The following is a 24,324-nucleotide window of genomic DNA, read 5'->3' as shown; positions in this document are numbered from 1 at the left end:
ATGCCATCAGCACAAAGTGTATATAAATCTTTTGTAAATAATCTTCATTTAAATGATGATTCTTCCTTCAGATATGTACCTTACTTTAACATCTTTATCTTGAGAATTCTTGGACTGTATTACTATTAATCTAATACTTTAAATACACAGTAACTAGCATATTATAAATAGAGAACAATTGCTGTGTTCTAATTAAATTAGTCTTTGTTCTGTGTTGTTTTATTGCCACTTTTTTCTAGCCACCACAAATACTAAGTAAATATTGAATTACATTTTTTTTCTTATTTTCAGCAGCTGTAGACTGTTCAGTGCCCAAAAGTAGGTTGACCAGCATCAAATGTAAGTATTTGTGATAACGTTAATTCTGCAAAAGCTTCTATGAAACTAACAAAACAAAAGAGCCAGAGGAATAGAAGAGTAGCAATAGAATATAACCATTAATAAAGCATTCATGTATTTGCTTGTTTCTTCAGCTTTTCCCATCCTGCTGCAGCTATTTATAAGAATCTGCAGTGAATGTAACAGTAGTGAGATGGACCTAATCTGTTAGTGATTAGTTGTTCATAGGATCACAATTAAATTTGCTTAGGATTCTTTTCATCCACACAGTTAATGGAGCATGTAAGAATTTCAGCATTTTGTCTCTCCTTTCTTCTGATATGATGTGAGCTTGAACTTTCAAGAAGAGAGCTTACTAGTGCAAGGTCAAAAGGAATTTTGGGAATGTAGGCAGCGGGGGACCAGGACTGAAACTTCTCGTTCCATTTCACAGAAAATAGAGCCAGTTACAAGTGCATAGCCTCACAGCCTGGATTAAACTGCAGTTACTTTTTCTGGGAGTTGTCTCATTTCTTAACACTGTTTAAAGATATCAGTATTGTAGCCTTACTTCATCATGTTAGCTGAAGAGCAATACATTTAAAATCATTGATTTATGGAATACTAAATGAAGTATATTAGTCAAAGGGGAAAAATAGCAACTGTTTGTTAAAATAGCAAAGGTATATTTGTTATCTTTTTCATTAATGCAATTAGAGAAAGTTGTTTTTTCTCTAATTCAATATTTAGTTACAACTGCTGAGGTACTGGGAAAAATTAAAGTATACTTTCAGGATGGAAAGATAAATCTTCTGAAGGCAGAATACTTTGTGGTTAATCTCAAATCCAGTCAAACCAGAGTGATACTGTCTTGTAAAATGATTGGATTAACTAGAGCTGATGCAGGAAATCAGTCATCCTTTTGGCAGAAAGACTCATTTTCATTAGAATTTTTTTCAGTACTTCTGCATAATGGTTGAGACTGAATTAAGCAACAAGCTGCACCATGATCAAAGATGCTATATGTGGGCTTGCCTTTTCCTGCTTTCAAAAGGTGCAGCACAAGCAGCAACAGTATTGCAGGGATATCTAGAGTGTGCAGGTTGCAACAGAAATTTCAGATCACCTGTTCTGCAGAGTCATCTGAAAAAAGTCTTCCTTCTCATGCTCCAGCTCTACCAAGATTTGCTTTGAAACAAGCATGAAAATACAGGGTTGGTGTAGGAAGAAAATTTACACCTATGTGTTTGTGTAATAAAACCCTCATGTAGCTTTTCTTTCTGCCAGAATCTTTCTTAGATTCCCTAATTAAAATTATTCTTCCATACCTTTTCAGGTCTTGGGTCTTTCTCAACACCAACAAATGCCCATTTGTTTTAGAGTCTGCTGTCTTTACAGATAAATGCTTCTGAGCTGGTGGCTTGTGTGTTTCACACCAGAATGAGTTTCCTTGAATAATTAGTTCATTTGGGGAGACAGTGACAGTGCCTTAACCTTCATAGATAATTGTCATGACACTAGCAGGTGTGCCCTGCAGTAAGGAAGTTTCCATTTCAGATAGCAAGGCTTTGTGCAATTGTTCCTCTTTCAGTTCATCTTACTCAGCCCGGTGTCTGACTATGTAACTCTGTCCTGGTCACAGACAGAACATTAATCTATACAGGGTGTGACGGGAACATTTCACCTTTGTTGCTGCTTTTGTTTTTACCCATCTGTTTGACAAAATTGGTACACTAAATCCTCGCTAAATTGCTCTTTCACCTATTTTCAAACTGATCTGGAAAAAGCTGTTGCTGTGTTTTATCGTATTAGAACATGCATACAAGCAACACAGCCCTAGAAGATGTTTCCTGTTCACAAAGGAAAAAAACCTTAAAGCTAGGGGAAAAAAATAAAGCCTTTGATTACAAAAAAAATTCCTCAATTTACCTACTGTAATTCTAGCCTAAGACTTGGGAGTGCTAATTGTTACTTAGTTGAAATTTATTATATTCCCAAAATAGAGCTAGCTTATAAATTGAAGCTGAGCATCATAGCTCAGGGATCAGGATCCTAGTTAGTAGCACAGGATTCATTTGGAAGAAATGTTGGACTTAATTCTTGGTCTCCCAGCGTATGCGATGTGGTTAGAGCTTTTTATCCTTAGATTTAGCGAAGTTCTAAAATATAGTTTGTTTGCTTGATGTTCTGCACTGAGAGGAATTGTGCAATTATAAAGTGACAATTAATTTGCTATTTTAAAAAATCTGTTTAACAAAGCAATAAATAATGTATTTTTTTTCCTAAAAGCGGCTTCTCAAGACAGTATTATGTCTCTGCCCAGTTTTCAGGTTTTATTTTGTGAGGTGCTTCATGTTCTCTAATAAAAATGAGAGTGCTGAGTGAAAGATAGAAAGCAAAGTAATAAAGCAAACTTAAGTAAACAATATCTTTTTATTAGAATATTCCTCAATGTAGTGTTTTTACTTTGCAATGCTGAAAAATGTTCCAAATTACATTTTCATATTAAGTTGCCTGCATAAAATGCTATAAACACTTATTTTTCTTGCAGTAGAAGATTCCCTTTTTTTTCTTCTGCAAGAGTGAGAGAAGTGTCTCTCAACATCTGATTTTGCTGCAGTTCAGCACTTGCCCCAGACGTAAGGCTAGAAGTTGTATAGCTTGTTTGCTGGTTCTGTTTACCACTTCAGAAGAGGGTATTTCTACCCAGTAGAGATGAGAGATGCTGGTTCATAGATTTCCTGTCTAGTGATTTCCTTCAACAGCTCAGTCTGTACGTGTTGTCATTTCTCCTAATGTTTTGGAAGCTCAACTTCTGTCACATACCTGCCTTCCTGGAATCACAGAAATGTTGGTTGTAAGGGACCTTCGGAGTCCTCCTTGAGCTTCCTGCTCAGGGTAGGATTCCTGCCAACACTAGATCAGTCAGCCAAGTCTTGGAAACCTCCAGAGATGGAGATTCTGCAACCTGAGTAACCTGTTCCAATGTTGCAATATCTACATAGCTGAAAGATTTTTTCCAGCTGTCCAATTCAAACACTGTCAGGATTAGAACTGAATTTACTTGAAAGCATTTATCCTGATAATTCTGGTTTTAAAAGGCAAATTTTGGATGGTGGAATATAAGGGTTTTAGATGCCATAGTTGAAATTGTTGTTTTGTGATGGTCAACGGCAAAAGTGTCTCAACTGCAGTAGGTCCAGGGTTTTCATGTATGTGTTTGTACCAGGTACCTAAAGTTATCCTTTCTTAATAAAAATTTTTGAGGATTAATATCTACAGTCAATGTGTGCATGTAACTGGTATTTTTTTCTGACCTGCTTTCTTCATATGTTTTGTCACCTAACTGAGATCACTTTATAAACAGATAAGGATCTCTGCCACACAGGCTGAAATTTGTGAAGAATTAGCAAAGGGATATTTTCATGGGCACATCTACTCAGGCACCCCTGGTCCAGTATCTGCACTATTCTTATAAACTCTAGATGTTTAGAATGAAATTGAAAATTATTTCAATTTATTTCATACCTAAAATTAGAGTGGTTGGGGTTTTTTCCTATGCATTGTTCATCAAGAACTGCAGATTTCTGTACTGTAATAATAGCTCAACCAAGTGTTCTGTGTTCAGGTGTTAAGCTCAGTACAAGGTATAATTTCTAGTGTCTCTGGCAATCCACCAGAGAATAGTTTTTCTTCCTCTGTCTTTTATGAAACAGATTATGTGGAGATGACAGCCAATAGCTCAGGCAGTAAGAGTATTGAAAATGTACTGAGGAAGAAAGTAAGGGAAAAGGATTTTTAGAATATTTTCAAACCAGTTTCTTTTTTCTTGCTGGAGATGGAACACACAGTTCCTCCAGGGACAGTTGCAACATCAATATGACTGAATATCGGGAGAATCTCTATAGTCGAGGGGTTTACAGCTTTATTCTTCCAGTAGTTCTGTGCCTGCCATGGCCTCAGCTGAAGCATATTATTACTTTTTTCTTTTTGTATTCCTTGTCTTATTACTTATTGCATCCCAAATAAGGTTTCTGTTCCCCCTCTATTTCAAAAGATTTGCGGAGGGGGGTAAATTTTCAGTTTGAAATGCTAAGATTTATTAATAGCATAGTGTTACAAAACAGAATTCCTGCAGATAGTGTTAAAAAGCATCCCCTGAAAATGTGCTTCATGTACTGCTAAAATAGCAGGTGAGTATTTCCCTTTGGGGTTGTTGCCATGAATCAGTCATTAGTGTTCAAGAATTAAACATGATATTGTAGTTGGCATTCTCCCTGGCCAACTGAATGTGTTCTGTCCTTAAAGGGGATTTAGTTTCCACTGTTCTTTTCCTGGTATCTTAGCTGGCAGCAAAGTAGGCAAGCTGCCATGCCACTGGGCTAGCAGTGAGCATGTTCTTGTGTATTAGATCAGCCTTATTGACTTAAAATAGTTGTTAAAATGTGAAACTTCTTGAAATGTGAAACTTCTATGTTCAGAATTAGTCCAAGCATGTTGATTGATACCAGTGGCCATTAGAAGTCTGTGGTTGTGGAATTTGTGCCAGAAAACTTGACAAAAGCTATGCCAAGTAAGACAGCTGCTGCTACACATGCCTGGTTTCTAACAGTACTAACTTTTCAATCCATATGTTTAAAGGTTTTTCCACAGGGCATATTGATAGTACAGCATGAACCCAGTGATTCGTGTGCTTGAGAATGCAGGTCTCTGATACCCAGAGGGGGAGGGGAAGAAAAAGGAAAAAAAGTATTCTGAGAAGTTACCCACCAGAAATCTATTTTAGCCTGATGGAACTTGAATACTTGGAGGGGGGATTGAGAGATGGGGAGAGACAAATCAGACTGATGAGTAATGTTGGTTTTCTACTTGGGGGAGGGTGTTAAGTAGAAATATCAAGAAATATATATTCTAATATAATTCTGTATTTAAAATTTTTTTTCATGTAATCACATATTTTACATTGTATCTGTCTACCCTTTGTTCTATGAAAAGGAGAGATCTATGAAAAGCTGTCTTACATATTTTGTTGTTGCTGCAATTTTACAGGAAGCTTTCACAAAATCACCCCTTCTTTGATTCTTAACTTTTCTGTTGTATCTTGTCCTTACATATGCATTTCTGAAAATGAAATGTAGAAGCAACTAATATAAATTCTTTAAAGTTAAACACTCTGCTAATTCTAACACGTATGTTTTCAGAGTTCAAGTACGTCTTTGGAAAGATGTTCTAGTATATTTATCAAGTCTGAATTTTTGGAGAACAGGAAAACCCACTGTGTAAAAAATCTTTATGAACCTGTAATTTTAACTGTAGTAATTTTACTTTCTTTTTGCAGAAGTTATTTACTTTAAAGTTTCTTCTACAGAAAAGTTTTCTTTCTTTTTTTATGAAAGGCAATTAATTTTACATATGTATTCAGTACATTAAAAATACATTTTTCACAGTTTGTAGTTGCAAAAAGACATTAGATCATCTAATCTGACATCATGAGTTAAGCAGACCAAAAATTTCATCCAGTTGTGCTAATATGGAACTCAACAACCATACTGAATATGGTAAATAAAGCACATAAACAAGAAAGGCCTGCAGTCTTGACCTGTAAATTTAAAAAATAGAGAAAGCATAATTTCCTTATGTAGTTGCTTCAGTAGTTAATCATAATTATTATTGTAAATGTGTCCCTGATTTTTAATTGAATTTACCCAGCTTTACCATCTGTCCACTTGGAGGGAGGGGGATTGTTGTTTTTTTACTATTTTCCACTATTACTGAGGATCACAAAATAGTTATAGCATACCAGAGAACAGGAATAAAATTATGCTTTCCACTTATTCTCAGCATTAACTCAGTACAATATGTCTAAATTGTTCTTGGGGTATCCAGGTGGTACCCTGAGACAAAATCCACTGTCCAAGCCCACCTAGAAGCCAGATGGACCTCTCTCTAGGGTACACAAATGGAGGTTTACCTGAGGAGGCTCAGAAGTTTTCTTCAGCCTTGGTGCAGCATTTTACAATTTCCATGTAGTAGGCTGTGCACAGGCTGCTGTAGCTGTATCACTCATATGGCTGACAGAAGTATCTACAAGATGTCTGTCAGATGAAGACCCCATACAAGGATCAGAGGTGGAGGGGTTTGGGATAGTCCTCTGCTTCTAGCCTCTCCTGAAATTCCCTTGAAGTATTCATGTCTCACTGTTAGGCTTTATTTCCAAGCTTTAGCAATGGTGAAATTTTGCCATTAGTAGTTTTGCCAAGCGGTATCACATTTCTGAAGTACATACCCTGTACAAACATTACTTTCTATTTGATACAAGCAAGGCTGTAGTATCAAGCCCTTAATAAATCCTTTGTCACCTTTTTAAATGGTGATTCTTCCCTTATTTGATGAAACAGTGCTCCTGATAATGGATGTGAAGAAGGACTGCAGAATTGTCTCTTAGAGTTATGAAAATTAAAATTTCTGTGTTAAGAAATTTAGACTCACGAGAAACCCAAACTTCACATCCAATGGCAAAATTCAATTTGCATTTGATGAGATCTCACCCCAGGTGCTTTAATCATGATGTATTGGGGATTTGTGTAGGGCTAGGAAGCTGACAGTAAAAATTCTTGCAGAAGGAAGAGCTTGCTTGCAGAAGTAATATCACCAGCTGATATGCTGAACACTTTAATTATGGTCATTGCAGGCACTTCAAGCTCAGCAGAAAGGAGGTTGATGTTTGCATTGGTTATCTAAGCAATTCATAAGGGAAATAATAACCAGAAGTGTGTTACTGCAAAAATAGCTGATATAAAAACACAATGGAAAAATGCTTGGTGTTAGACAAATGTTTTGAGATACATTGTTCTGCAAGCTGAATGCAGTTTAAATTGAACTTAATATTTCATTGCTGCTGTGGATTATTTACATCAAAAATGAAATAACTTGAAGGTTAACTACCAGTTGTACTGTGATGTGACATACAAATTTAGAGACTGGAAATTCAGAGCAAAGGACAACCACTGGCATTCCAAATTGTACTGTCCTTATATGTGCAGAGCTTTCAAGCTGCTTAGGAGTGTGATATGTATGATTATTTTGTTTCTTCCAGGTTTATGGCATTTGTTTTATAACTCTAAGCATGTGCCTAGAAAAACTGCTGCCTAGGCTTAAGGAAAAAATGAATCAAGCCTATAGAGGGAGTATTCTAACAGGGAAATATAACGATGTGATCTCTGATTTGGAAGTGTGGTGCACTCTTTGCGAAAAGGGTGTTTGCCTAGGCAACAGTGTTACTTTTATGACAGATTGGTCAGCATTCCATAGGTAGCTCTTTAGGGAGAATGCTACAGTTAAACTTCTTAAATTCATGGTCTTTCTTGTGCTTCCTGTCATAAACAATAGATTTAAGAGAACAGATTCATGGGGTAGGTGCAATAAGTTACGGAATTTAGTTTCACATACTCTGAATTTATCTGATATACAAAAATCACTACTTTGTTTATAATCTAATACATTTTCTCTTCACTATACTATAAAACTTTGTGGTGGTTTTGAGCACAGCAGTTAATGAGAGATAATTAATCTCAAAGTCTCTAATAAGGCTTTAAAGGGAATAATTTTAGTTGGATCTATAGACTGTATTTTTTTATCCCTAAGCATTTAGCTTTCCCTTTTTAAAGAGATGAAAAAAACCCAGTGGTTTCCTTTTTTCTTTTCTTTGTCAAAGATACTTATTGTCTTGAACTTTTACCATATTTAACTGTACAAATGTGATATCTTTCTGGAGCCAATTTACATTAAAAGCTACTTGCAGTGAAATTATTAAGTATCTGTTAACAAATGCAGTTGATGTTTACTTCCCACTATTCTATGACAGTATGTCAATGGCACTCTCGTCAAATTTAGTTTAACCTTATCGAAAACTGAATAAGTTATATCTGTGATTGATCTCCCTTTTAAAATTGCATGTTTCTTTCTGAATGCTGGTCTCATTCTTTCTGTGTTTAATATATTCACAGCTGCAGGACAAGTGGTAACGTATGGCAGCCTTAAGTATCTTCAACTCCCATCAGTAGTAATATTGTAATTAGTGCCTCAAAGGTTCAGGCCATTTGTATGATACCATTTTCTGTCTGGCTAAAGTCAAATGGAAAGACTGGATTCTCCAGTCCCTGCCTGGGGAAAGGCCATGTGAAGTAAGGGGAGGTAGGCAGCATGCATGTTTCTGTGTCTGTACCCATACCCTTGTCTGTGTTACTTGCTGACTGCCTCAGGGCTGTCCTAACTTACATCTAGCTGTCTGTTTACAAGGACATTGACTCTTTTCAAGAAGGATTTCTTTTTCTCTTGCTTTGCTGGTTTCACAGTTCCTAGCTTTTACAGCTGACTTAGCCTGAAAATTCCCTAGTTTGGCAACACGATGGGTACACGGCTGGGATTTTCTGCCATTCTGTTTTGTGTATGTCTGCTCCGCCTTGCAGTACGCGTGAGTGACTTTATAGCTTTTGGAACGCACTTAATGGATTAGCTGAGCTAAGCTCACTATATTACTGGTGCGAGGTAAAGACTTTACATTTCCCATGCAGGTGACAGTAGTCCCAATGGGTCATTCCGACATCCAAAGATAGCTGTAGCTGGCATATTTACTGTTCTTTCTTTCTTTACTCATGGGCACAAGCCATGCTTTGGCTGAGGAGTTATAGCACACAGTCCTGGAGGAGATTTGTAGTAGATGGCTCTCATAGCTTTGAACGCCAGTAGTAAAGGCAGAGTCTGTCCATGTATGTTAAATCTCAGACTTCATCCTGTAAAGAGCAGAATAAGGACAACACGAGAACTCAGTTTTGCAATAATATTCACACTGCTTTGCACTTTGCCTAGAAACTCCTGTTAAACCATAGTGTGCCATGGTGTGCAGGTAGAACATGCAGTAAAGTGATTAAGCCTGTCTTGTCTTAGACAAACCCACTTTCCACCTAAGCACTTGAGAGTAAGGAAATTTCTGTTTCGGGCATCTACTTGCACGTACAAACTGAGACACCCATACTTCTGTACGATTTGCATTTTTGCTTTGTAGAGCATTGTTCCCCTAGATATTTATTCCACACGCATTTCAGCCACCACCATTGATGGCTACTGAGCAGTAGGCAAGACTTGAGTTTTTACACCTTCCATGCATGTGCACACACAGACACACTCTGTTGGTCCAGCATGAGTAATTATTTATCTCAAACATATAAAACTTCTGCCTGTAGCTAATTTTTGAGTGCTCATCTGTAGCTTTTAAGACAAACACAATTAGAAGTAACAGTAATTTAGAATAGCCCTATAATAATAATTTAGTGTAGGAAGAAAAATACTGATATTCAGTTATTTAATGGTATGCTATTTTTTTCCATTAGAAGGCATATTTTTTAATTCAGAGTTGTAGAATTTAGCATATCTTAACTTCAGCTAATGTTTTTCCAGTAGCAAAAGTAACTTCATATTTTAAGTACTCTAATGGAACATGCTGAATAAATCAGCAGCCATAAAAGAAATTACCTTTTATTTTACATATCAATTGTAAGAATTGAGAGAAAGAGAAAGAGGGATTTCCCTGAGGAATGAAAGCAAGGATTTTGCATCTGAAAGAATCATTTCTAGTTTAAAAGGGGACTAAAATGTTTAATAAAATGAATACACATACTTATATAATTCCTAGAGATTAACATGTCTGTAGGGTTAATGTACACAGATGAATGTATTTTAAAGGTTGATTAAATGTCGTCAGATTACTGTAGTTCTCAGCTGTCTAGAAGAATGTACCACACCAATCCATGAAGTTATTTACATTTCCATGTGTTAGCTATAGTACTATGTGTGAAGATTGGGGTCTACAAGAATATGATATAAATACATTATGAAACCAAAGAAGTCATCTGCAAAGGTCTTTCTGTGCGTCTGTTTCAAACAAACCATTCATACACTTGGGTCCGTGTTAAGTGAATGAGAAATGTAGTCAAGAGTTAAAACAGGTTTCATTGTGTATACAGACTTCAAAAGTGTGCTTGCTTATATAAACCCTCTTCTTTCCCATTTGGAAATGAAATTATTAATGTTTTTCATCAGCCTCATCTGGATTTTTCAACTTTGTGAACTTTATCTCTGGCATATGGGTGCTCACAATATACAAAAACTTTGGACTGTATTATGCAAGATATCAGATGTAGGTGACCGATAGCAAACTCGAACACAGAAAATTCACCCATCTTTTGGGCTCCTTTCTTTATCTGATGGCATAGATACCGAACTCCTCTTCTGTGCTGCATGGACACTGTGAACAAGGTCTTGGACTGCAAACCACTGTAGACTGATAACAGTTTCCCCTCCTGATCTGACAGCAGACCTTTCACAGTGTTTGCCTTCATTTTTTATGTTCTTGACATGAACTTCCTTGTTTTGCCATGGATTTCTGTACTTGGGAGATTACTCGCTATTTTTCCATGGTGTGAGCATGGATTTTTTTACACGTCAAATTTGCTAACAGTAAACATGGTTTTTTTCTGAAATACTGGATGAGAGTACAGTCAAAGGAGTTCTATGTGTAGTAAATTGAGAGCAAAGTTGTGAGTTTTTGAGCATAGTGCTCTGTTAGCAATATTGATCTTGGAATTCCTGCATAGTGGTGTATTAGTTGTGAGATGAGAATACTTCAGGGAAGCTAAGGTACAGCTTCAGCTACCAGCATACTCTTAATATTTTTCTTCTAAGAATAGAGGTAAATTTTTTATAATTGCTGTATGTTGGAAGTGGAACATATCTCAATAGTCTGACTTTGCTGAGCAATTGGAAACTCCTATGACATTCTCAAATCACTTAGGACAAAAAAAGAATAATATTTCAGTTTGGATCTGACAAGCTTTGTCTCTTTCCTAAGTTGCTGACCAGCAAAGAAGAGAGAAACTGAAAAAGAAGATAGCCAGGTGTGAAGAAGAAATGAGTGTGGGTAAAACTGCCTCCCGATCCAGCTCAAGAGAGAGTAGAAGGCTGCTGCCATCCTCTTTTGGAAAGGTAGATATTTTAATTTTGGTTAGTAGATATCATAGTCTACTTGCCTCCCATAATAACAGCTGATCACTGCTGTGCAGCAGCTCTAGAGGGAGGGCTGGCATTTTTCAAGCAGCAGAAAATAGACAAGGGTCTTCCTGATATGTGCCCAACACCAAATGCCTGTCTCAGCCTTCTGACAAAGATGGCAGGTATCTGGATGAAGAGTGCTTGTGGTAAATTCACGCTCTAGTTACTCTTGAATTCTCTTGCTTTCATCTCAGCTGAAATTCCCATGCCCTCTCTGTCACTCCAGAGCTTTCTACCATTTCCTAACACAGAACTCTAGTTACCACTAACCTTCCTAGCAGAAGAATCAAGAATCCTCTATTTTTTTTTCTGTATGCAAAGTCCTACTTTGGAAATACATTTCATATCTAACAGTATACTACATGCTCAAATTGCAGTTATTGAAACTGAAAATAGTACTTGAGCCATCAGAATAAGTGCTTTTCTGTCTATATACGTAGGTGCACCTATTTTGGCTGGCATTTCATCCAGATATGTGGCATATATTTCCAAATAATAAATAAATAGCCTAATAAATTACATTTTCTTGTCCATCACTGTAAAGGAGCAATTGCAGCTTAAAACAGAATGATGTTTTAACTCTGTTGATTTTAACAGCAAATGCTTCATGTGTTGTTTAAATATGTGGAGAGCTGGAGAACATTTCCAAGTAGTACAGAAAACTCACCATTAGTTTCTTTCTGTGTGACTGGTTTTTTGCAGCAGGCAGTCTTAGTGTGACCTTATTGCAGTGCAGAGAAATAAAGCTTTGAAATTCAGTACATGGCTGTTAGTTATGGATCAAAGTACAGGCATGCATTAGAAAAGGGAGCAAATGTCATATTTAAAATCCAAATTTTATTTTTTATTAATATGACTTTTGTCCTTCCATGTTATTTTCTGCAAACTGGGGGCAGGAGAGGTTCCTTAAATTATTTCATTGCGAAACCAAGTAAAGTGTGCTTAAACTGTATCTCTAATTACTGCATAAATTCTTATTTTAAAATGAAAGGATGCACTTGTGGTCTTTAATATAGCATTATAACAGACTGTCGCTTTTTTCCTTGTTTTAATCTTCTGCAAAACAAGGTCTTTCTAAAATAATATCTGTCCCAGTTCTTCTAATTACTTACAGGTGCCTTCCCACCAACGTTTGTCTTGAAAGTGTAATCTGTATTATGCCAACAGAAACTGCAGCTTTCCTTATGTTTACTAGACTCAGGGTATAATTCAACACACTGTCTGAGTCTGAATTTCAAGTTATCAACTGAAAAGTATATTTTAGAAAGTGTTGTTGGGAGACTTGCCAAATTAATGTTTAACCACACATAAAAAGTAATTTTGGGATGTAATACTTTTTTTGCTTCTAGGTTGGTTTTTTTAACTTTACAAATGCAAAGAGTAATCTTCACTAAAATATTATTTGGCACTTTGTTAATCAAATTGATTGCTGGACTTACAAATTACGTTTCACTATAGTATAAAAAAAGAGGACCAGTGAGTCAGTAAGAAGTGAAAATCTGTAAGTGAGCCTTCTCGTAGAAGGGTAGGCAGTGGCAGTAATTGGGCTGTCATATTTTTGTGCTAAAAATGAATTTAAACTATTTAAACTTTACTTCATTTGCCAAAATATACATTGATTTCCTATGCTTGTTTATACACCAAGGGAGGATTCTTCTACTTCAATGATTAGATGTCCTCTAATGCATTGTGAGGCTGAGTTAGTCATTCTAATTGTATTTCTCTAGCCATCAGGATATATCCATAGGTGACAGTTGGAAAACAAGTTTTAAGGATGCCTATTAAAGCATATGATAATGTAGAGGATTTTTGCCACACAGTAATCATATTATTGCTGTCACTGTTGCCATTAGGAAAAAGCTGATTATACATCCTCTGTTTGTGGAACTGCTCTAAAAATTGTTTTGTTGAATTCGGATATTCCTGGGTTGGGATGAAATTCAGCACAGATTTGAAGCAGTCAACCTTGGAATAGTCCAGGTTTCCAGGGAGGTAATGGGAAGAGTAGAATGTGGTCCTGTGCTTAATAAGCATCTTACAACTTTACAGGAGGAGTGTAAGAAAAAAAGACAAGATGAATTATACTGGCTTTGCCACTGTTACATTTAAATGTAAGAATACAAAAGTTAAAGAAATTACTTTCATGGTGCATAATTTCTTGCCTAATAAAATGTGACTCTTGTAAAATGTATATCAATTTAAGAGTAACATGCATACGTATATATGTATATAAAAAAATAATAACCATTGTAACTCTGACAAGGTCCATGTCTGACTAGATTATAGGCTAAATACATCTAACCAGCTTTGATATATGCACCTGACTTTCTATTTTCAAAAGGCTTCATTCATTAGCATTCACTTTTTATGCATTCTGGTAAGTCTGGCTGCCTTTATTTCATCATTTTCATTTTTCACGTAGCTGCATTTATTATTTAATGCTGCAATAGAGCACAGAAACTATTTTCAATTAAGACTTTGCTTTGTGTATGGTAAAACCGAAAAGAAGTAAAAAGAATTCCTCTAAATTATATAATTCATTACACATTTCTTAAAACTTCTGTGATTTAGACAGTGTATTTTTTTTATACACTGAGCTGACTATGAAACTGAATAGCTGTAATGTGTCTTGAACCTGACTGGCATGCTCTTTGACTGTTTTGTACGAGGGTTTAAATGCACAAGAACAGTGAATTCTTTATCTGTTATATCTAGTTATAAACATAAAATTACTGTAATGTGAGAAACTGCTATGATATGTAATGAACTGAGAGAGTTATTTCTGCTGTGGTTACCTAGACTTCATTACTGACTTTTTGAAATAATCAGTGATTCTAATCAAAGATGATAGTATTTTGATCACAGAGATAAAAATATTCCATCTAGAGCCGTGGGTTAGGATGTGATAGATGTTTATGGTGCGTCATGCATTTCTCTACTTTTAGCAGAAGACCTAAGTGAGAAGCTAAGGAGCAGGCTTATTTTCAAATGGCATAATGGAGCAGTCTTTGGATGGGATCACCAGCAACTAAATTACTTCAAGGACAGTGGTTTATCTCTCACAGTCAAGTAGAGGGCCAGGGAAAGCATAAGATGTCCTGGGGGCAGCTGTACTTCTCTTCTGCTCCTCTCTTTCCACATAGCATAATAATGATGGTTGACACCGTGTGTGAAAGTTAATCAAAATAGGATGATAAGCTACGATACGGATGCTGAAAGGGCTGCTAACTTTGTGAATATGTAATTTTTAAGCGAGTATTTAGAGACTTATTTAGACTGAATAGCTTGAGGATGGATAAGCAGCACATTTGTGGGTATTCACTCATTTATCTGTCAGCAAATTACTTATACATACTCCTTCTTTAATGAATTACTCTGTTTTCTCACAATAGAAAAGGCTGTTTGGCAGAGTCTGGAAAATACCATAATGTCTATGCATAGAATGTCACTACCATGTAGTCTTCCCAACTGCTGCGTTGGATGGAAAGCTATATTATAGTAAAATACCTAGATTTTTCATTTTTATTTTTCTGTACAAAGCTGATTTGGATTTTTAAACATTCATCTGAGTGATTCAGTGGGTCAAACTGCATGAAGCTCAATATGACTTACCTCGGAAGCAAGAAAACCTGAATTGAGGTAGCCATGAGTAAAATGTCTGATTTGAGCAAGACTTGGTATTTCATATCCCATGTTCAGATAATCCTATTAAAAGGCATTTCTGGCTGCTAACGAATTTTTTTAAAGAAATTAATCCGTGCCAAAAGTCAGTTGGAGGAAGGCTGCTCCATAGGAGGGTAAATTTTCTCTTTTAACCATTTGAAGTATGGTTGCCATTGCCTTGACATTTCAAGATCCTTCTCAGCCTCGTTTTTGAGACTTTTTTGATTTCTTAAGGTTGACAGTTATGACCATCTGCTTGTGCATATGAGCATATGAAATATAGATTAGGAAACACCCTTAACTGTTTCTAATCTCTATTGTTAATTTTGTATGCAGCACACATGCGTGGCTATGTGAATTGCCTACTCAAATGCTTTATATTTAAAGATTTAGTATACAGTTGTGATATTAACAGTCCAAAGATGTATTGTGCTTGAATTAGTTCTGTCAGAATGAGAGATGTAAGTGACTAAAGAAAGCAGAACCTTCTGAGCATCAAAGAAAGATGTTTTCATCGGGAATGTTCAGTACAGGTTTCCTTTCAGGCTTCATAGTGACAATCACCTCTCATGCTGGTTGTTTGAATTAATACATTTCCATATGCACATTCAGTAATATCCCTTTATTAATAACATCACAGTATTTGATGAAAGTGGGAACATACCACATTATACAATTGAATAGCACACACACAGAAGGAAAGAATGTAACAGGAACATAGTTTTGAATGAGAAAAATGGTTATTATTGATGCCAGTATGCAAACTGATTATATTCATACATTATTCGTTCACAGATTTGTGTGAATTTTCTCTCTTGCCTTTCTCAATTCTTTAATTACCGAAATGCATAATGAAATGAACAGATGACATCATACAAGGGGGTTATGAGAGCAGCAACTGTAAAGGCAGCTTGTCACTTACTACAGGAGACCTTTGCTCTGTCCAGGCAGTGGAGAGCAGGTGCTCAGCCCGTATACAATATTAAAGTGGCTTATAAATGGAACTGTCTCAAGTTAAAAGAATCAGATGCTCATTTATTACAAAATTGCAGCTTCTGTGTCTTGACAGTGCAGTTCATAAAGTGTCTCTCTGATCTCATTTTATGATGGTAGATGAACTATTCTACTGGAAGACCTTTTCATACAAGAACAAGTTAATTTCAAGACTTAAATTCATCTTGGTGTAACTCCAGTGACCCCAGTGAGAGGTGCCTTTGGACCTTTTCTGTGAAAATAGATTTAACAAGCTTTCTTTTCAAAGTTTCATTTTTATAAGGCAGCTGTACCTCAGTGGCTTTTGAATTGAGAAACTAAACTTCTTTTAGAAACTAACTTAGAGAGAAATCTGGATTCTTTCTCTGTGTTACTTCTCTTGCTTGTCAGAAGACAGGGGTATGCTTTGATCTATTTTTACTGAACTTTCTCTTCCACAGAGTCCATGAAGATTCAGGGGTCCTCTCTATACAAGCTTGCTGCAAGTAATACTCCATTTAGCCCAGTTTTGTGACTAACAAAACTGAAGCATAAATAAGTAATTTATGACACCTTTTTATGGGGTTATTATTACTGAAATATATCATTCAGTAAATTTCAAAATAAATTACAGTTGGTTGAATCAATAGAATAGGAACATGTATTGCTAAGCAAGATAGGTGTCAAGATTCTTGACTCCAGATTACACTAGTTATAGTTCTTGATAGTGCTAATGTCCAAAGCTATGATACTTCCATGGATTTTTTTTTTTTAATTGTATCTAAAGAATAGAGCTAAATATGTTTCAATCATTGTGTTACTGCATATTTGTAGGCATGTTTTTGTCATCTTTTTTTTTCCCACCTAAACATTTGATGTTTTTATAGATACAGATTGGAGAAGAAATGAACATACTTGCTTACAGTTAACTTGCCTATACGAACACAGGTGTACAAATAATTTTTTGAAAGCTTGGTGACAAATTGCAGACAAACAGCATTCTCTGACACTCCTTAAAATCTTTTTGAAGTCACCAACATAGTTCCTTGTTCCTGATATTGTTTCTTTGTGTATCCAAAGGCTGAACTGCCTACCTGTTTGGGCAGTAAAGGGTTACCCCACTATAAGGGCTTCAAAAGACATCCTTTTTTCTCAGTACTTGAATGAGTACATCTCAAGACTGACACAGTCGTGGCTTGGGTTTGCAGTTCTATCTAGTCACTACCGTAGCTACTTGGTCTGTTCTACTTACGATACGTGTGAGGAGGAGAACTGCCCTAAGCTTCCTCATGAATAAGGAATGCTTAAATTTATGACATTGCCATGTTTACCCTGTACCTTTGTCTTGTTTTAGGATCTGCTCAACTGCTTCCAAGGAGTAGAACATGTGGCTTTCATGAGATGTGGTTGTGTAATTGGCTAATATCGCTTAATTTCTTTTTTTATAATTATTTTGTATATTGCAGGGCACCAGTCCTGATCGTATGTTCACAAATGCTTCTACAGTCTAATTTATATTGCAGCTCCATGAACTGTTTTAATCGCTGAGAGTAAAAACTATACAAGAAGAAATTAAGTTGCTTATAATACATACTGAAGGGTATGGAATTAGCTTTTCAAAATATCTCTATAGGTGGATTCTGAAACTTTCCAGTCTTACTGGTTTTCTGTAGTGCTGAGCTACCACTGCAAGTACTTTATATGCAAACGATCACACTGGTAAGTGTATTGGGTTTGTGCGGCAAGGTTTTGGTAGCAGGGGGGGCTACAGGGGTGGCTTCTGTGAGAAGCTGCTAGAAGCTTCCCCCATGCCCAATAGAGCCAGTGCCAGCCGGTTCCAAGAGAGACCTGCCACTGGCCAAGGCCGAGCCCATCAGTGATGGTGGTAGCGCCTCTGGGATAACAGATTAAAGAAGTGGGAAAAAAACCCAACCCTGCACAACTGCAGCCAGAGAGAGGAGAATATGTGAGAGAAACAACCCTGCAGACCCCAAGGTCAGTGAAGAAGGAGGGGGAGGAGGTGCTCCAGGTGCCGGAGCAGAGATTCCCCTGCAGCCCGTGGGGAAGACCCTGGTGAGGCAGGCTGTCCCCCTGCAGCCCAGGGAGGTCCACGGGGGAGCAGATCTCCACCTGCAGCCCGGGGAGGACCCCACGCCGGAGCACGTGGGTGCCCAAAGGAGGCTGTGACCCTGTGGGAACCCTGCGCTGGAGCAGGTTCCTGGCAGGACCTGTGGACCCGTGGAGAGAGGAGCCCACGCTGGAGCAGGTTTTCTGGCAGGACTTGCGACCCCACGGGGGACCCATGCTGGAGCAGGCTGTGCCTGAAGGACTGCAGCCTGTGGAAAGGACCCATGTGGGAGAAGTCTGTGGAGGACTGTCTCCTGTGGGAGGAACCCCATGCTGGAGCAGGGGAAGAGTGTGAGGAGTCTAGCCCCTGAGGAGGAAGGAGCAGCAGAAACAACATGTGATGGACTGACCCCAACCCCCATTCCCCGTCCCCCTGTGCCACTGAGGGGAGGAGGTAGAGAAAAGCGGGAATAAACTTAAGCCCGGGAAGAAGGGAGGGGTGGGGGGAAGGTGTTTTTAAGATTTAGTTTTTATTTCTCATTACCTTACTCTGATTTTATTGGTACTAAATTAAACTAATTTCCCCAAGTCAAGTCTGTTTTGCGTGTGATGGTAATTAGTGAATGATCTCTCCCTGTCCTTATCTCGACCCATGATCCTTTCATTATATTTTCTCTCCCCTGTCCAGCTGAGGAGGGGAGTGACAGAGTGGCTTTGGTGGGCACCTGGCGTCCAGCCAGGGTCAACCCACCACAGTAAGCCTTACTATACTGCTTGCTAACACAGGCATTTGTTTGGCATTGTTACTGCATGTTATCAGTTCAGCATTTAATTATGCTGTAGTAGTAAAATAAAGTTGGCTCACATGAGACACCATCAAGAAGGGCTTATTTTGGCTCAGCTAACTAAAAAAAAAAAAACCTCTTTGCATTAGGCATCAGCAACTATGGACATTTCGGGATACTGGAATAGCATAGATAGGTCTTACTGATACAGGAGAACATTCTTGTGTGGAATTGTTGTGAAGGAAATAGATGGTATGCAGCAGTGTGATCTGTGACTTAATTTTGATGGTAAACTATGTGCATTTTTTAATATTCCTCTAAATAGCATTTACTACATGCTACAAAATGTATATTCATCGTCTTGAGTTTTAATTTAAATATTAAGTGGTTCTGAAAGGGAAAAAATGGAATAGCATAGATTCAAAGCAGTAACAGTAGCAGTGTTATGAGAAAATGCAGCATTTATACAGTAAGAGTCATATTGCTTAGAAGTTTTAAGAACATTTTTAGGATTTGAATGATAGAAAATCTGTGTATATTTACAAGCTATACTATGAATTACAACAGTTCATATACTATACTATTTATTACTAGTTTACTAGTAATATATTACTATCCAATACTACATATTAGTAGGTTACAATGTCATGAATTTTCAACAGATGTATAAGGTTTTCCAAGTTTGGTTGTTTGGTTTTTTTACCCTGCCTACATCCCCCAGTAGGAGAATTCAAAAGTCTCACAAGTATTGATTATCTTGCAGAATTCCCACAGGTACTTTCTTTTACAGTTGATTTTGCCGCTTTTGTTGGCATTCAGTCTGTTGTCAGTTACTGGTGGGGAAAAATCACACATCCAGCCTTCAATCCACATCTTAATCATCTGATTATTTTCATAAAGCGAAGTGTTCTTAAGGGTTTTCTCTAGGTTTATATTGTGCTCTGGCAATGAAGCACTGCTGGAAATCCACTGAATCCATGCTTCAGTGTTAGTCTCTCAAAATAATTTCCACATGGATTAATTACAAGATCAGGATGGGCTGCTGGGTTAATCTGTGAATCTTCTCAACTGGCAGTTAGGGTTGTATGTCATAAATAAATGCATATCACAGCATATGTTTAAGTCATATCATACTGGATCCACTCTTTCTCAGTCTTTCTATAGGGGAGCTATTCCTTCAGTGACTTCAGTAATGTAACGCTTCTACTTAATAGTTTTTACTTGTTTGATAGAAGCATAATAGAGATGAATGGAATACATACAGAAATCAACTTCCCTTTCTCCCTTTTTTCACTGCAGAGCTTTATGGCCTGTACAGGTCTCTCCTTATCTTCCTGTTCTTTGTTCAAATGATGGAGGTACACCAACAAGTTAATCTCTGTGTAAGCCTATCTGAACCTAAACTTCAGGGTTGTTAAAAATCTAGTCCTTAATTGGCCTTAGAAAATGAATTTTTTTCTTAGGAAACACCTCTGATTGTATACATTCTCTTAAATCTTGCAGCACTTAGTTGCTGTTGATGTGGAGCCATATGAACTGTCTGTGTGTAAGGAAAGTAAAATAATTATTTTTAAAAGTCTGGCTAGTTGGTTAAAACTGAATTAATTTGGGTTTGTTAGCTGTTGGTTTTGAATTGGGTATTCTCAGATGATGTTTTATTTTAGCTGTCATTTTGCCTTGTATTATACTGATTGCATGGTATGGCAATGAGATTTTCCAGAATAACACTGTCCTCGGCTTGTCTCCCTCACTGTTGCAGGACCTAGGTGCAAGCACTGTCTCTGGGAGTTGTACTGCTAGGTAGCCTGAGTACACACAATGTGAGTCATCTCTTCTCCATCATACAGTTGTGTGTAACAGAATTTGAATTGCATAGTTACACATGTGGATGAAATGTTAGTTTATACAAAAATTTGTTTGCTGTTAGGCTTCTGGTTTAATCTTCTAATTCTGCAATATGGCTGTCGTTGGAGATTGTAAAATGTCACACATACTTTTCACTGACTGACCGAATATTCAGTGGATGGCTGTGTCATAGGCAGGAAAAACATATACAACAGCTGTCTTGCTAAGATGCTTCCTAACTTTTCAGACATATTGTAAAGCACATTTACTAATGCGCATACCCTGTCCAGGTATTAATGTTTGAAGTTGCAAGTTTTTCAAAATTCTCTCTATGACAGAATTGCTCGTTCTTATTTGACAAAAAAAAAAAAGGCAGCTTAAGACGTTACTTAGATTTAGTTGTGTTTCTGTCTTACTTGTCTTTGCTACAGTGTCGTAATACAACTTGGGAATAATGTTTAATTTTTAAGCATTACGATTTTTTTCAGAAAGCAGAAAAAATAGCATGGTCTTTCCAAATAAGTCATTCTTTAACCTTTCGCAATGACAGACTTAGTTTTCAAATTTTGATTTTAGGTTACCAACTGTTTTCTTATCCCTGGCATTAAAATTATGTTTCTGATAAGAGCCCTTCTAAAATTGAATGTGTTGGAAAATTCCCCATAACCTTCCACATGACAGATTTACGTTCATGGTCCTCACTAGTCTCTGGTGTACTTGGCTTCTTTCTTATTAACTACTCTTAGTATTTGTTGTAGTGCTTCACTAACTTTTTAACTTACTCAAGACTTGAAAATAACCTTACAGATATCAAAGAGAAAAAGAAGAGATGCATAGATGAGCTTTTGCTATAAGGTTTCCCATTTTGTTTTGATTGTCCTCCACATCAATGAGATTTGTTTGACTAGATTCTATACAAAATAGATGGTTACTGAAAACTGCAATTAGGTGTTCTTACCAACTAACGTTGACACCTGGACTTCAACCTGCATATAAAATAGACTTATATTGTGCTTCTTTTGGTGAGGAGTGAGTTAGCTGACCATAATTTTGGTCTGAACCACACACTGCCTACTTCTTACCTTAGCCATACCACCATGTACTACTGATTTGTCTCTATTAGTTTGTTGTCTAACTACTAGCATTTAACTGTATCCTTTTAAAGTAACATTGAATATGAGTTTGCTTCTGAGAACTGAAGTACATTTTTAAACTCTAATGTGTTGAACAGTTAAGAAGCAGAAGCAGTAATACCATTTCTCTACCATCACATGAAATTGAGTATTATCTATTTATAAACTCAGCACATTGTTATCTGTCCTGTTTAACTGTAGTAAGCTAACTACTTGCACTGTTGGCTTTCTGTAGTGTTAGAGGGAAAGTTTCACAGCTGCCTATGTACCTGCTGGGTTGAGAAACCCAAAGGAGAAGAGGATAGAAACTTGACTGTGTTTGCTGGAGGACATTATGATTGCTTGTATTATCATAGCAATTAGGACATTTCTCATGGAGCAGGATGCCATTACACAAGGTAACATCCTGTGTTTGTACAGCCCTACCAAAGATGTGTATCTCCCATGTACAGGAAGAAAAGGGTCACACAGGGAATAAACAGTTAGTTATAGTTTTCTTATTCTGTGTCTTAAACCACATTACAGTATTTTCTGTATGGTCTAAGTTGAATCAGTAAGCAGTGCCCCTTACAGAATATACATCTTATAAAGACAGCCAATGTGTGATATGCTTTGAAGCTAATAGGATTTGGAGAGGCAACAACTCCACACTTGCAGAGAATACATACTATGAACTAGTCAGTAGGATAATTATGGATAATGTCTACCTTACCTTGCCCAGGTGATATAAAAAGAGCATACCCAGATAAAATAATTTGCCTCAATGCAATGATTCCTTGACATTTAAAAATGTCTTGAGCCCTTGGACTAAAGAAGTGATTAAAACTCTTGGTTTGATGTAGCTGTCAATATTCTGTAACAAAGCACCAATGTTTCGCTACTGAAGCAAACCATTTTCTTATTACTCTCTTATTTCCAATGACTAGCTGTTATCACTGGGGCTGCTCTGAAAGCAGTTTGATTTTACAAAAATTGAAAAGTTTTTACATAGAAAATACCTCCAAGTTGGTAACAATAATAGCTAGGAGTACCAACTTGAGCAAAGGTTGTAACTTGCAAAGTAACCAAATCTTGTTTTAATTTTTTCTAGAGTTTCTTGGAAGCAGAAGACAAAGATGGTCTCTTCCCCTGTGTTCGGCAGGCACAGTACCTATCAAGAGTGCTGTCTCCTTATGGCAAACATGGCTTGGTTCGCTCCAGTCCAGTAAAATACGCCAGAAAAGATTCTCAGAACGCATCTAACGCATCTAACTCAAACTCAAGTGTCAGTACATTGAGTACACCAAGAAAATGCTCTGGACTTCCGTGCAGCTCCACTAATAGTTTTGTGAGCATTAGTCATTCGCAGAGGTGTCAAGGGAGCAACTCCCAAGTATGCAGTGGGGATCTTCTAGTCAGGCACTCTGAATTCTTTACTGATGGCCAAAAACCTTTTACTCCACGCACCTTAATATCAGATGCTAAATCCTTCCTGTCAGAGTACAGGTATTACACTCCTGCTCGAAGGAAAAGGAAAAATCACTGCAAGCAGCATGTGGAAGCTCAAACGCAGACTGATGTGATCAGGTACAGAGATTAAAACTTTATTTTGAAATTGTGGAATTTAGATGTTATCATAAGAGTATCTTCATAAAAGCAACATGTTTTGTTCTCATTTACATTTGTACAAAACCAGAATAATTACTCTGAAATTATTCTAGATATGCCTTTGCAAAGGCTAGAACAGAATGTGATTTTCCTTTTTTCACTGGTATATTTTGTTGTCTTGTCTTCAGAGGAACTGGTTTCATCTATACAAATTGGATACAAAGTGCCACTAAATCCAAACTGGGATCTCACATCTGCTGGGGATAGTCATTCCCTCTCTTCTCTTTGCTGTCTCTAGTGTATAGCTGTGCTTCCTGTCTTCTAAAGAATTAACCACTATAAGCATGCAAGTAGTTGCCCACTGTTGCTGCTGTTGTCTCATACTTTCCAATTAATTAATACATCATGCAAAGATATTTTTTTAAAGTCTTGAATGCAGCTCTTATTTTCTTTTTATCTTTTTAAATGCCTTCAGATGTATCCTATATGAAATATTTTATGCAAAATTAATGTACTTCTCTTGCATTGAATTCCTTCTTAGCAATTTAAACAGTTTTGATTTAGTTTTGTTTTCACTAATACTACCTCATAAAGAGAAATCTTGTCTCTTTTGTGTCCTCAGTGCCTGCATGTCTAACTGTTTTTGCTCTAGAGCAAATTAGGAATTTTATAAGACTGGAATTATGATAGCTTCGGCTCCATATTGCAACTATTGATTTTTCTGGCTGTGGGTCATATATTTTCCTGGTGCACTTTTAATGTATAGTATTATCTCCATTCTCAATTCTGAACAATTATTTTGGATAATTTAGCAATCCCCTGTAAATATGCAGCTGAATAATGGATTT

At 37.0% G+C, this 24,324-nt stretch overlaps 1 protein-coding gene and 1 long non-coding RNA gene across 5 annotated transcripts in view; one reads left to right on the top strand and one right to left on the bottom strand.

Annotated features, from left to right (window-relative positions):
• Positions 1-24,324, top strand: part of SPATA7 (spermatogenesis associated 7) — a 47,599-nt gene that overhangs the window by 14,279 nt on the left and 8,996 nt on the right. The window contains exons 4-6 of the mRNA XM_075030024.1: positions 292-339; positions 11,225-11,358; positions 22,980-23,455. Of these exons, the coding sequence (XP_074886125.1) occupies positions 292-339; positions 11,225-11,358; positions 22,980-23,455 (658 nt within the window). The remainder of the gene's footprint in view (positions 1-291; positions 340-11,224; positions 11,359-22,979; positions 23,456-24,324) is intronic.
• LOC142032013 (uncharacterized) overlaps positions 2,733-24,324 on the bottom strand; it is a 38,149-nt gene continuing 16,557 nt past the window's right edge. For all 4 annotated transcript variants that reach the window (XR_012650698.1, XR_012650699.1, XR_012650700.1 and 1 more), the window contains one exon: positions 2,733-9,110. This is a non-coding gene — a long non-coding RNA (uncharacterized LOC142032013). The remainder of the gene's footprint in view (positions 9,111-24,324) is intronic.

The sequence above is a fragment of the Buteo buteo genome, chromosome 6 (assembly GCF_964188355.1).
Source record: "Buteo buteo chromosome 6, bButBut1.hap1.1, whole genome shotgun sequence".
Classification (NCBI taxonomy): Eukaryota; Metazoa; Chordata; class Aves; order Accipitriformes; family Accipitridae; genus Buteo; species Buteo buteo.
Note: the sequence above shows the minus strand (reverse complement) of the source record. Positions and strands in the feature narration are given on the sequence as shown.